Source organism: Nerophis lumbriciformis, linkage group LG34 (assembly GCF_033978685.3).
Source record: "Nerophis lumbriciformis linkage group LG34, RoL_Nlum_v2.1, whole genome shotgun sequence".
Classification (NCBI taxonomy): domain Eukaryota; kingdom Metazoa; phylum Chordata; class Actinopteri; order Syngnathiformes; family Syngnathidae; genus Nerophis; species Nerophis lumbriciformis.
Genome location: NC_084581.2, coordinates 13957885 through 13971816, shown reverse-complemented (window position 1 = coordinate 13971816; position 13932 = coordinate 13957885). Strand labels below are relative to the sequence as shown.

The following is a 13932-nucleotide window of genomic DNA, read 5'->3' as shown; positions in this document are numbered from 1 at the left end:
AGAACGTAATATGCGAAAGCAACGTAAAAAGTAATACATGTGTGCTTGACCCCGTTGCAAGTGGACATTAACAACCAAGTGAAAAGTAGAAATGTACTTATAATTGCACTAAGTTAAATGGCATCTGTCTTTGTTTACGCTCCCCTTCGCTAAGAAGTATTTATTTGTGTAACCCTGTGAAGTAACTAAACTATCAACCACGTAGAGCAGGAAGAAGAAACACAGTGATTGTTTAAATGATCGGTACTTTATTCTGTTCAAACAGTTGTCCTGGAATGGGTGTTGATTGCAAAACACAAACAGTCCCAGCAGGTGACGGTTCATAGGATAGCACGGCGACTACGAACGCAAGTAAATTATAGAGATTAGATTAGAATAGATATCAGATAAAATCATGTTATGGATTTAAGTAAATAATTACCCTGAACTTTTTACAAAAAATTGTGAATTTGAGAGTTTATAACAAGGTTGGAGTGCTGTTTACATCTCACGCAGCATATACACAACCACCATTCAACCTAACAATATTATTATTACCACGCAAATATTCTTAATACAAACAGCTGTACAAAAACACATTATTGGTGCCACTAATGTATTGAAATCATCTCGTATGCGGGACAATTGCCGACAAGAGCTTTAAATATTGCTTGCAATGACTACTTGTGTCATGCAACGGAATGTCTGCTTTGCATTCTGACAAAATAAAGACGTAAATAATAAAAATATTATTTGGACTAAGATGTCAACATATCAGCAACAGTTCTCAGTCGCAGAGGAGTTGCCACTGTGATTGGTTAAGTACTGACATTCAAATTCTAAATGTTATTTTTAATTATACATGATGTTAATTAGGGCCGCACGGTGCATGCATTTGCCTCACAATACAAAGGTCTTGGGTTCGATCCCCGGGCTCAGGGTATTTCTGTGTGAAGTTTGCATGTTCTCCCTGTGACTGCGTGGCTTCCTCCCACCTCCAAAGACATGCACCTGGGGATAGGTTGATTGGCAACACTAAATTGGCCCTAGTGTGTGAATGTTGTCTGTCTATCTGTGTTGACCCTGTGATGAGGTGGCGACTTAGGGTGTACCCCGCCTTTTGCCTAAATGCAGCTGAGATAGGCTCCAGCACCCCCCGCAACCCTGATAGGGACAAGCGGTAGAAAATGGGTGGATGGAGGGAAACTCAGGCTGTATGCCAGTGGCAGCTGCTGGTCTTTCAAGTAGGGGAAGCTATGTTTCAACTACTCTTTAAACATGAGTAGAGTCTCATGGATGGATGGATGGATGGATGATGTTAATTAGCCCTCCAAAAATATTTTTCTGACGGTGCGCGACGTAATCAGCATCAATCTGAAAATATCTGACGACATCTCTGTCTTCAGTCATTGACAGTCCAACATGTGATTTTTGAACTCATCATCACATTTATGGATGGTTGTGGGAGGAGTCCTGGGAGGACACCAGGGAGAAACTCTTCTATGCACAATTCAATTCAAATTCTGAATTATAATTCGAAGTTTGCTTAGCATGGCTTTGTAAATCAAAATGTTATTTGTGCGTATGTGCATTCTGTGGTTTGTCTTTCATAATGTTCAGTTGCACGCACACTTTTATAAACGAGGCCCCTGGTGTATGAGGTGTGTCAAGAAGCGCGGTTACGAGGCATATTTGCAACCTTCTGTACGGAATTGGAACGGCAAGCTAACTTCACAGGCAGTCCCAGTATAATGTGTTTATGAGTGAGAGCAAACATTGTAGCGGCCCACCATAAATAAATAAATGTATGGAAAGGACTGCATTACACCAACACAATGCACACATGTATAACCTTGTTTTTGAAGAATGATCCCAAGCCAACATTGGTATAAGCCAGTAAGCAGGTGGACAAAGAGCCTCATTTTAAGTCTAACTGATGAACATTCGCGACCCCAGAACCCAAATCCACTCTGGGATGCACCTCATGAGTCCATTCTGGAAAGAAAAGAGGAAAAACGAGCCGTTAGTTTCTATGTTTTGATGTACAACATCAAAACAGCATGGAGCAAGTGTAGTGACCTGCAGCGTGTGAGGCCAGTAGCCTGTGGTTCTGTTTGACACGCCCAGGGTGGAGATGGCGTGGCGAGCGTAGACCTCCGGCGTTGGCGCAAACCAGCCTTCTGTGGACGATGGCGGCTGACGCTTACTGGAGGCGATCTAGATGTGCAGTAAGTGTTGAAAATCCCCGCCTGTCTTTGGAATAATGCAAAGCGTGACAAACCTTGAACGGAATCAGACTTTGAGCAAAGATTCCTCGTCCGGAGTACTCAAGGTGGAGAGCCCGGGAGAAGTGATCCAAATAGCCCTGAAAAGCAGTTGATTATTGTGGCGCCCCATTTGAAAAGTTGTGTGATACACTCAAGAATTCTCACAGTAGAAGCCGTGAGCATCACTCTTCCAGGTAGCGGCCTACAGCAAGCACCGATGGAGATATTGACCACGGCTCCTCTGCTGCGCTCCACCATGCCCGGTAACACCACACGGGTCAGCAACGTGGCGGTCGCAATGTTCCTCGCCACCACATCCATCAGTTTCTGTTCAGGCATCTCAATCAGGATCTGGGGTGAAGCGCCCGACTCGTCCACACAGTTCACGAGGAAACCGACGTCTTTACCCCGCAGAGCTTCTTTGACCGGCTTGGCGGCCGCCTGGTTCCAGCACACGTCGGCGTGGACCAGGAGAGTTTCAACGCCGTAGCTTTGGGAGAGATGCGTGGCAAAGTCTCCAATGTCAGCGCGGTCCTGGGTGACAAAAATGATGTTTAGGCCTTGCCTGGCCAGCTCCTCAGCATAGGCTTGGGCCACTGGCTGGGATGCACCTGACAAGAGTGAAGACAATACGGATCAGGTAGGAAACTTTGACGTTTACGGGGTTGGTTGAGACATTATGTTCTGTCCTACCATAAATGACAGCCCAGTCTCCATATATTTGGGTCAGCTTCCGACTTGGGATCATTCTGGGTAGGAAATGCACCCTGACCAACACGCAGCAGTCTCGGAGCAAGATAACAGCCCTGCTGGCGGTGTACAGAGCACCGACCACTGCCAGCGTTTCAAAGTAAAAACTGCACGATCGGGAAATTTCCCTGTACAGCAAGTGGAAGCTGTCCACCGCCGCCATGCTTGCCAGTGGGAATGCTCGCGAACGCCAACTCTTGTCAACGCGACTTTGAAGTTTGCCTGATAGAACGTTAACTTACAGCTTGGGCATGCCAATTAACATTTTCTAACATAACACATGGTTGCAGAATGTCTTTAAATAAAACACAAATAAACAGCCGTTCAAATGTACTGGAGAAGAACGGCCTGAAATAAACCCGGAAGAAGGAGCAAAACAATGAGTCACGTGATCATCTTGCGTTCAGTGGGATATTAGTGTTGCGTTCAATGTATCGTGAGAAAAACCGTACAAATATTTTGAAGATTTGTTACAGACTTTGTAAAAACAATACACAAGCTATGTACTTAATTTAACACACATTTTGTGTTCGTGTCCAAGTGATTACAAACGTTTCTACTAGTAGCAAGTATATTTTAAATAGTTAATACACATCCATCGGAAGATGGCAAAGCGCCGAGTTTGTGTGGGTAACCCACAATGCACTGCGCTGGCAGCTGTTTCCATAGAGACGCGGATGGCGGCTGTCCGAAAATGCTGCGTGGTTGAAGGAAAGGCGTTAAAGGAGCGCTAGGTAAGTTCGTACACAGTAACGGGGGCTCATTTATGTGGTTATTAATAGCTTCGTCACCGGGTGATTCCGTTTGTGGTTCATCTGGGGCGAAAGCTAACGTGTGGCAGCTTTCTGTTTAGCTAGGTTAGCATGTTGACACTTAACATAGCTGCGGTGGTAAACAAGCTAACAGGATAACGTGTGTGTCTGCCCTGTATCTTTTATATGCGTCATGTTTTGTTTCCTAACGAAAAGCTTGTAAATAATATGTTATGTTGAGCTAGGTCCTTTATTCTGAAAAGCGATTAAAATATCAGATTTGATTAGCAGTGTTGGGTTAGTTACTGAAAACCAGTAAGTAGTTACAGTTACTAGTTACTTTATTTCAAAAGTACCTCAGTTACTAACTCAGTTACTTACACCAAAAAGTAATGCGTTACTGTGAAAAGTAACTATTTAGTTACTTTTTTTTTTTTTTTTCTCTTTTTTTTTTAAAAGCTCCCATTAATGCCCTTTTAGCCTTTTCCATGAATTGATTACGTGGACCCCGACTTAAACAAGTTGAACAACTTACCATTTAGTGGTCAATTGTACAGAATACGTACTGAACTGTGCAATCTACTAATAAAAGTTTCAATCAATCAATCAATTAATTTCAGTACTGTTTTTGCACTGGAGAATAATACAATATGTTGATCAACTTGACATGCATTTGCATCACTGAACTCTGCTAAGCAATGTGGTCTACATACAACACACAAAGACAAAGATATCTTTCAAAGGGCCAATTTATTTCAGGCCAGAACAAATTGACAAAACTATTTTAAATAGCTGCAACATAACATACATAAGTAACAAACAGCATAATAACAACATAGCTGTTAACCTGGCTTCACTGTTGTGGCTTGTGCAGCCCTTTGAGACACTTGTGATTTAGGGCTATATAAATAAACATTGATTGATTGATTGATTGATTCACCTAAGGAAGGCACCCGTGACATACACAAAGTTTAACCAGGCAGATTTGAATTGTTGCTTTGGGCAGTAGACGGGATCTTTGATCCAAGACACAACTTACATTTAACTATAATGTTCTATTCTTTGTGCTCGACAAAAATAAGAAGTGAGAATATCTCCATGTTAAGACACTCGACCATACTTGACAACCCTCCCGATTTTCCAGGGAGACTCCTGAATTTCAGTGAACCTCTCGAAAATCACCCGGGGCAACCATTCGCCCGAACTTTTCCCGATTTTCACCCGGACAACAATATTAAGGGCGTGCCGTGATGGCAACCTGTCGACGCGTCCGCTTTTTCAACATACAAATAGCGTGCCAGCCCAGTCACATGTTGTATGCGGCTTCAGCATACACACGGAAGTGACTGCAAGACATACTTGATCAACAGCCATGCAGGTCACAGTGAGGGTGGCCGTATAAACAACTTTAACACTGTTAAAAATATGCACCACACTGTGAACCCACACCAAACTAGAATGACAAACACATTTCGGGAGAACATCCGCACCGTAACACAACATAAACACAACAGAACAAATACCCAGAATCCCTTGCATCCCTAACTCTTCCAAGCTACAATATACACCCCCGCTACCACCAAACCCCCGCCCCCCAACCCCGCCCAACTCAACCTCGCCCCCTCCCCCCCACACCTCAAACCCCCCGCCCTCTAATCTCCCGAATTCGAAGGTCTCAAGGTTGGCAAGTATGCACTTGACTGCGGCTCCGTTGTTAGTAAACACAGACACGCCCCCCCTCCCCTCCCCTCCCCACACCCACACCTACGCCCAGACACACACAGAGCGCGCCTCCTGCTTGTGACAAAAGAACATTCAGAAGGACGACACTGCAGCGCTCCAATAAAACACACTCAGATCTTCTGTGTCTAGCCGATACTACATTAAAAAATTACGTAAAATTACGTAAAATTACTTAAAATAACGCAGTAACGCATCATTTAGTAACGGTAACTGAGTTACTGAATATAAAAAAAAAATAACGCGTTAGATTAGTAGTTACCACCGAAACTAACGGCGTTAAACTAAGCATTAGTTCCAACACTGTTGATTAGATTAGATTATATGTAATTTATTGCTCTCTTAGATGTCTGCCCTGAGTGAAATGAAGGCTCCAATAGTATCACCACTGTATGCAGTATGCAAGACAGTTGTTGCATTCACAGCACAACATTCAGATTTCAACAAGTATGCCAATATCACCTGTTACAACCAAATCAACATCAAATCATTTCGCTGTTTGAATGTCTTTACTCACAGGGATGTCTGCCGAGGATGAAGAGCAGTTGCAGGCTCTGCTCAAGCAACTCCTTAGGAGCGTCAGCGAACGACTCACTAACGCTCCTTCACCTCAAAGCGCTGAGGAAATCCTTCTTCACCTGGAGGAGACAGATAGGAACTTCCACAAGTGAGCTCAGAACAGCTTAGTCATAAAACATTTCTCCCAGCAGCTTTTAGAGTTTCGCTCTCTCTCTTGTCTCCTCTGACTGCTGTTGTCCCAGCTATGAGTTTGTCAAGTACCTGCGTCACTATGTGGAGAATTCCCTGGGCAGCGTGGTAGACGAGGAGATCAGGAAGTTGACCAGTGGGGATGGACAACCCGTCAACTCAGGACATGACACGCTGATCCACTCAGTGATCAGTGGGAGCAGAGCGTCAGAAGAGTGAGTCAAGCTCAGGCGTACGAACAAGTCTTAGGAAGTCACTGACATTTGTCTTTGTTATTTTAGGTACCAGAAGATGATGCAAACTTTGAAAGCCACCATGATGACGGTGGCAGAGTCTTTAATCAGCAGATTTGAAGAGGACCAGCTGAAGAAGGAGGAGATGCAGCACAGCCTCTATGCTGATGAGTGCTCGGACAGTGATTCCTCCTTCAACCTGGTCAGGGATGCAGCACTAAACCACTTTTTAGATAGAGAATATCTCAACTGTACTCAGCATTTTCTTCAGTCTAAACTTAATCTCTTTCCAGAGTTACGCATTTATTCGACAAGAACAGCTGCAGGCTTTGGCTGAAAAACTGGATGCAAGTCAACCCAAGGAAGTGAGGATGACGATGATTCACTATGCACATGTCTCTCAGCTGACTTCTTTGGGTACAGATTGAGGATTAATTTTATGTTTGTGTGTGTAGGTGCGCAAGAAGGCTCTGCAGGCGCTCTGTTGCGCTCCGCCGTCTGACGTTCTGTGCTGTGAGAGCTGGACCCACCTCCGCCAGAACCTGTGTGCAATGCTGATCGAGCCCAATACCGATCTCAGTGTGAGCTACCTTGTCAGCTGATTCTCTAACCATGGACTTGTCTTATTAATGATTGATTATGTCTGACATGAGAGTTGTCCACCTAATGCTGTACATCATTTTATACATTAAAGATGCTGCAAGCAATCAATTGTAGGTCAATTGTATGCTACTTTATTTGAACAAAACCACAAAATATCTAAGAATATATTTCATTAATAATTCATATTATTTTTAGAGTATGAAAAACGAGCTGCTGGCCAAATATGGCACCCGCGACTGTATTGCCATCATTGCATACATTCAAACTTAATAACTCATATGTAATAAGTAGTATTAACAACTAACTAATTAGACACTGTTTTTCCTGCAGGATAACGTTCTTCAGTTCTTCGCTAAAAGCTTCTCCTCCTCGCCTCTGAATGTTACCCGGGAAATCTACACCACTTTGGGTAGGATGCTATCATGATCATCAGTTCTATTGAGAACCAACTTTTTTGTTGATTGTTTTGGAGGTTACCAAGATAATACTGTATTTTGTATTTTTTTAATTTTTTTTTATTGAGGGCATTTATGGCTGTCCTCAGAGGGCTGCTTGTAACAGTGAATAATACATTAATATAAATGGATTCGCCTCATGGTATTATTACACAATTGCCTATGCATTGTGTAATGCATAGGCATTACACAAACGCTGTAAAAAAAATGTCAGCTCAGTCGACAGCATTTTATCGTAAAATTTTCGGTGTTTTTCACAGCATATTATTGTAAATGGAAAATAGGGACAACTGTTTTTTTACTGTAAAATTATGGCGCCTAAGCTGCTCGTTTTTACCGTAAAATCTATTGTCATTTTTACGCTGTACAACTTAATGACAAAGTTGCTTTAAAATTATAAGTCAAGCAGGTATTTAGGTATTTATTTCTATCTTAACAAAAAAGAATTGGAATATACGATGATATAATATTTGTTGAATTATGACAGTGCTTCTCAAATATTTTTTGTTACGCCCCCCCCCCAGGGAAGAACAAAATATTTTGCGCCCCCCCCAACTCTCCACCATGACTAAAATAGTATAATTTGTCGATAAATTTGTTATGACAATACCTCTGCATAACATTGTAAGCTTATCAAAAATAAAGGAAAATGCGACATACGCTCATCATATTCTGGTACAGCAAAAAAGCATGTTCCCCGAGGTTACGCGCCCCCCTGACATTGCACCGTGCCCCCCCAGGGGTGCCCGTCCCACTATTTGAGAAAGACTGAATTATGATATGATAAGTTTAAAGGATATGCAACTGCATTCAGTACATGTAGGCTATTTCGTTTTTGTCAAAATGGAGATCAATAGAAAGATCAAGTAGAAGACGCATATTTTTTCCAGGCTTTTGGGGACCATATAAAATGATGCAGCGGGCCAGATCTTGCCTCGAGCCTTGAGTTTGACTCCTATGCTATAGATCCATTCTGTGCCACTTTTTGGCACAGGTGGAAGTAGCAATTTCCCGTTTGTTTGCTTTTGTGGGGTGGTGAGATGTGTGGGGTGGAGGCTTTGACCAACCCCATGATCCAACAGATAGATAGCGCTGTGATGAAACTGTGCACTTTACTGCCAACTGCAATGCATTCTTTTACTGAAATCTGCTCGGCCTCCTACACAGCTAAAAGTGTGGAGTCCATCTTTCTGTCCCTTAAATTGAGCTTGACAAGCTTCTCTACTGGCTTGGACATCAACAGACCTGAGATCAGTTCACTCCTCAAACAGGTATGCTGGTCAACGCGCCGTCATTTGGGTTGTAGTGGTGAGTTGCGTGGGGGGAAGCGTGAGATGACGTGATCTTTAAGAGACAAAAAGTGAGAAAACAACATGAGAAGCAAATTTAATATGTTTAGAAATTCAAATGGACTTTCTTCTGTTGCTTCTTTTTGTGTTTTTAGTACATCAGATGTTTTAGGATGGGGAGGGGCCCACCATAGGACATTGAGAAGAGTTATACATGCTTTCATGTCAGTTTCCAAAAAGGTCCAATAATTCATACTTGCCAAGCCTCCCGGATTTTCCGGGAGACTCCCGAAATTCAGCGCCTCTCCCGAAAACCTCCCGGGACAAATTTTCTCCCGAAAATCTCCCGAAATTCATGCGGACCTGAGTGACGTGTCGACAGCCTGTTTTCACGTCCGCTTTCCCACAATATAAACAGCGTGCCTGCCCAATCACGTTATAACTGTGGAATGATCGAGGGCGAGTTCTTGGTTTCTTATGTAGGTTTATTGTTAGACAGTTTCATTAACGCCCTCCCACTGCGGTAAGAACACACAACAACAGCAGTCACGTTTTCGTCTACCGTAAAGCAGTTCGTCTGCCGTAAACAGCAATGTTGTGACACTCTTAAACAGGACAATACTGCTATATACTGTACATGCATATGTGACAATAACATCTAGGGCTTTTAGAGAGTGCAGTGCAGAACTGCGCACACAACAAGGAGACGAAGCAGAATGCATCATCAGAGAGGGTGTTCAGCATGGTTAGAAAAATAGTGACAGAGAATAGAACAAGGATGGACAATTCAACCCTTAACTCAACAATGAGTAGATGAGTGTTATGTGTGTGTATATGTGTAATTAAATGAACACTGAAATTCAAGTATTTCTCTTATATATATATATATATATATATATATATATATATATATATATATATATATATATATATATATATATATATAGCTAGAATTCAAAGAAAGTCAAGTATTTCTTATATATATATATATATATATATATGAAATACTTGACTTGGTGAATTCTAGCTGTAAATATACTCCTCCCCTCTTAACCCCCCCTCCACCTCCCGAAATCGGAGGTCTCAAGGTTGGCAAGTATGGTCCAATAAGACCAGAGAAAGTCTCTAGATTTGTCTCTGATTACATACTAAATTAAGTGTAGCGTAGCGTGTTGCAAATAAATGCCATAGGTTACCCACAATGCCTTGCTGTATGTAAATAGTGGTTTAATTTTGTGTGCATGTTTGTTGTAACTTTTTATTTTGATGTCTGTGGGGTGCAGTAGACAAGGTCACATGTGTTAAAATTGTTGTTATTTCTGTACGCACCATGACTGTTGTTTGTGTTAGTGACATCCTCTTCCTTTATTGTTATTGAGTGTTTGTTAAGCTCAAGGTGCAAATGAAGGCGTCTTCCTGTGCGACTCAAAGTCGCCACAATAGCAACACATTTAGTAAGTTGGTCACACTGCTATGTCTTCCTATTCTCTGGCAGACCCAAGAGCGCGTGAGGTGTAATAAGAAGTCTAGTTACTAGATGCGCCGGAAAAAATTGGCTTACATCCGAATCACGATTTTTATGTATTACAATTATGAATCGATCCAAAATTTTGAAGACTTTGGAACAGGGTTTCTCCGTTTGAAATCTACTTGGGGTGGTGGGGGCGTGGATAGGGGCGTGGTCAATGTAACATCATCATATCATCAATCAATCAAAGATTATTTATATAGCCCTTAATCACAAATGTCTCAAAGAGCTGCACAAACCACAACGGCATCATTTGCATAATTGTTGATGCTAAAAATAAATGACATACATTTAAAAATAAGTCTGTGATATTAGTAATTAGTATTACAATTTTTGTTGTATCTTTTTGCTCTATTTTTATAATTGTTATTATTGTGCAATGAAACTGGGGATAGGTTGATTGGCAACACTTAATTGGCCCTAGTGTGTGAATGTTGTCTGTCTATCTGTGTTGGCCCTGTGATGAGGTGGCGACTTGTCCAGGGTGTACCCCGCTTTCCGCCCGAATGCAGCTGAGATAGGCTCCAGCACCCCCTGCGACTCCGAAAGGGACAAGCGGTAGAAAATGGATGGATGGAGGGAAACTCAGGCTGTATGCCAGTGGCAGCTTCTGGTCTTTCAAGTAGGGGAAGCTATTTTTCAACTACTCTTTAAACATGATTAGAGTCTCCAATAATAGATACAAGATATAAACTTGCAAGATTTTACAAAGAAAACTTCACTTAAAAGATATAAATATTTCCATATTAACAGGAACAACGGAATGAAAGTTGAAAAATGGTTTGACAGTGTTTTATATTTCAAGATTGCTGATTCGCTCATCTTTCTGTCAATTAAACAGGGATTCAGCCCAAACAGGTCAGCCAATCATCAGGCGGAAGCCTGGCGACCCCCTTTAGATCACTCTTATTCATTTGCTCACCGTCCGTGGTCGGGACAAAGTCCAGTATTTATCCAATGATTGTCTCGTTTGGTTTGGGTGCAGCACTGTGACGCTACCACATCAATGGAAAAAGTTGCGCTAACTGTCGCCAAAGTAGATGATTTTAAACAAAAGTTGAACGCATCTTAACGCATTTAGTCAATGAAATGCAAACACAATAGAACATATTTGACCATTTTTTAAATATATTTTAGGGGAAGCTGAACTTTCCTTGCAGTCTTTAGCAATCGCCATTGCTGTATATCTGGCATCACATGTTAAAACGGTGCCACGCGTAAGAGAAGTCGGCAAATCAGATCCTTAACTTCAGGATATCTACTTTAGGATATCTCTGCGATTGCTTGCTGCTTGTATACGTCAGACGTCAGCAGCAAAAAAGGAACCTGTACCTTGTTTTAAAAATGCTTTGTTATAATTTAGGGGTATATACCAAAAATAATATCTTGCGAGAATCGGTTTGAATTGACAATCGGTTTCTGAATCGAATGGTCACCCCAAGAATTGGATTTAATTGAATCGGTAGTTGTTGTAAGATTTACATCCCTGGGAATTAGGATTCATACAGTACTTATTGTACAGAGTTGTAACAACTAGCTCAAGGCAGTCCCATTATAATGTGTTTATGAGCAAGGGCAAACAGGTCCTCTATTCTTGGCAGTCCAAATTTAAAACACTGATCTCTGAAAAGATGTCGCGCTCTTTTCTTCTCTATGATCTCCTCCTCAGATGCGGTTGATGAACGACTTTCAAAAGGAGGTGACCGCCTTCTGGATCCGCCATCCGGAGAAGTAGGTGACGCCCGTGACGTCACTGGTTTGTGTCGACATTCTTCCGTTATTAGAATAGTACCATTCTTCCGACTCGTCTTCAGGTACATGGAGGAAATCATCGAGAGCACCTTCTCTCTCTTGTGTCTCCATTGGGAATCTCGCTCACATGTTCAAGAGAAAGTATTGCACCCCATTTACTTCCTGGCCCTCCTGGATGTTGAAGCTGCTTGGTTCATAAAGTGGATGGTGTGTGTTTTATCTAAAGCGATTCTTTAGATTTGTAGATTTTTTTTAATACCGGTAGCTTTATTTCTGTTTACTCTTAGCATGGATCTTACAGCAGGACTGTGGTTCTCAGACTTCTGCGGGGCAAATACAAGAGTTTGGTGAGTTACTCATCCTGGCAAGATAAAACCTCCCCTAGTGTAAAAATAGATACACTATACTAGTATACTTTATTAATTAGTATAACCATAATAATCTGACAGACTTTTACAAGTAGGTAAATTAGATACATAAAAAAGACAAAAATAAGGTAAAAATTTGCACAATTACTTAGGGCCGTTTTTAGCTATGGGCAATGTGGGCGACCTCCCAGGGTGCAGTCTATGTGAGGGCGCACGCACATAAAAAAAAAATCAAAACAGTTTTCTAGACTCCCGCCGCTCATTTCCATTAGTGTCCCTTTTTATATAGAGAAGGTAGCACATGTGTTCCAAGGTACGTGTGGCAATTTTCCGGCCTGTCTTTCTAAAAAACAAGCGTAATATTTCTCCTTTTCTAAAACACGCCTCTGGTAAAGGTCATTACCACCTTTGCCCATCTCACCCACGAGCCGGCACAAATAAGTGACCTTCCGAGCCTCCTAAGGTACACTCGGAATCAGTGGTGTAAAATCGGTGGACCAAAACAGACCCCCAATTTTCAACCCTTTGGAGATAGGTTGATTGGCAACACTAAATTGGCCCAAGTGTGTGAATGTGAGTGTGAATGTTGTCTGTCTATCTGTGTTGGCCCTGCGATGAGATGGTGACTTGTCCAGAGTGTAGCCCGCCTTCCGCCCGAATTCAGCTGAGATAGGCTCTAGCACCCCCTGCATCCCCGAAAGGGACAAGTGGTAGAAAATGGATGGATGGATGGATGTGTATATATAAAATGAATGGGTAGACAAAAAGTGCAGTTACGTCTTATGGCCATCAGGTGCCATCTTGCACAATTTTCACATTTATTTTTATTTATTTATGTTATTATTTTGTTTCTGCCATACTTTTTACTGTCATTCTTTTAATTTTCCTGAGGGAACTCTCCTGAAGGAATCAATAAAGTACTATCTATCTATCTATCTATCCATCCATCCATCCATCCATCCATCCATCCATCCATCCATCCATCCATCCATCCATCCATCCATCCATCCATCCATCCATCCATCCATCCATCCATCCATCCATCCATCCATCCATCCATCCATCCATCCATCCATCTATCTATCTATCTATCTATCTATCTATCTATCTATCTATCTATCTATCTATCTATCTATCTATCTATCTATCTATCTATCTATCTATCTATCTATCTATCTATCTATCTATCTATCAAGTACTTTTTGAAAATTTTGAGCACATTTAAAAATACCACGATAATAATGTTAACCGTGATAATTTTGGTCACAATAACCATGATAAAAAAAAGTTCATACCGTGATATCCCTTGTGTGTGTGTGTGTGTGTGTGTGTGTGTGTGTGTGTGTGTGCGTGCGTGCGTGCGTGCGTGCGTGCGTGCGTGCGTGCGTGCGTGCGTGTATATACAGTCGTGGTCAAAAGTTTACATACACTTGTAAAGAACATAATGTCATGGCTGTCTTGAGTTTCCAGTAATTTCTACAACTCTTATTTTTTTTTGATAGAGTGAT

General features: G+C 41.8%; 2 protein-coding genes across 2 annotated transcripts in view; one reads left to right on the top strand and one right to left on the bottom strand.

Annotated features, from left to right (window-relative positions):
- Window positions 1–228: 228 nt before the first annotated feature.
- Window positions 229–3368, bottom strand: hsdl1 (hydroxysteroid dehydrogenase like 1). The gene is made up of 5 exons (XM_061929571.2): window positions 2940–3368; window positions 2412–2857; window positions 2261–2344; window positions 2059–2196; window positions 229–1974 (listed from the first exon to the last, which is right to left on the bottom strand). The coding sequence occupies exons 1-5, from the start codon at window positions 3157–3159 to the stop codon at window positions 1909–1911; spliced, it is 954 nt and encodes a 317-aa protein (XP_061785555.1). The 5' UTR covers window positions 3160–3368; the 3' UTR covers window positions 229–1908.
- A 282-nt stretch (window positions 3369–3650) lies between these two features.
- Window positions 3651–13932, top strand: part of tbc1d32 (TBC1 domain family, member 32) — a 96351-nt gene continuing 86069 nt past the window's right edge. The window contains exons 1-11 of the mRNA XM_061929957.2: window positions 3651–3730; window positions 6008–6155; window positions 6250–6411; window positions 6478–6631; window positions 6723–6794; window positions 6885–7010; window positions 7363–7441; window positions 8655–8758; window positions 11974–12035; window positions 12119–12263; window positions 12344–12403. Coding sequence (XP_061785941.2) covers window positions 6010–6155; window positions 6250–6411; window positions 6478–6631; window positions 6723–6794; window positions 6885–7010; window positions 7363–7441; window positions 8655–8758; window positions 11974–12035; window positions 12119–12263; window positions 12344–12403 — 1110 coding nt within the window. The 5' untranslated portion in view covers window positions 3651–3730; window positions 6008–6009. The remainder of the gene's footprint in view (window positions 3731–6007; window positions 6156–6249; window positions 6412–6477; window positions 6632–6722; window positions 6795–6884; window positions 7011–7362; window positions 7442–8654; window positions 8759–11973; window positions 12036–12118; window positions 12264–12343; window positions 12404–13932) is intronic.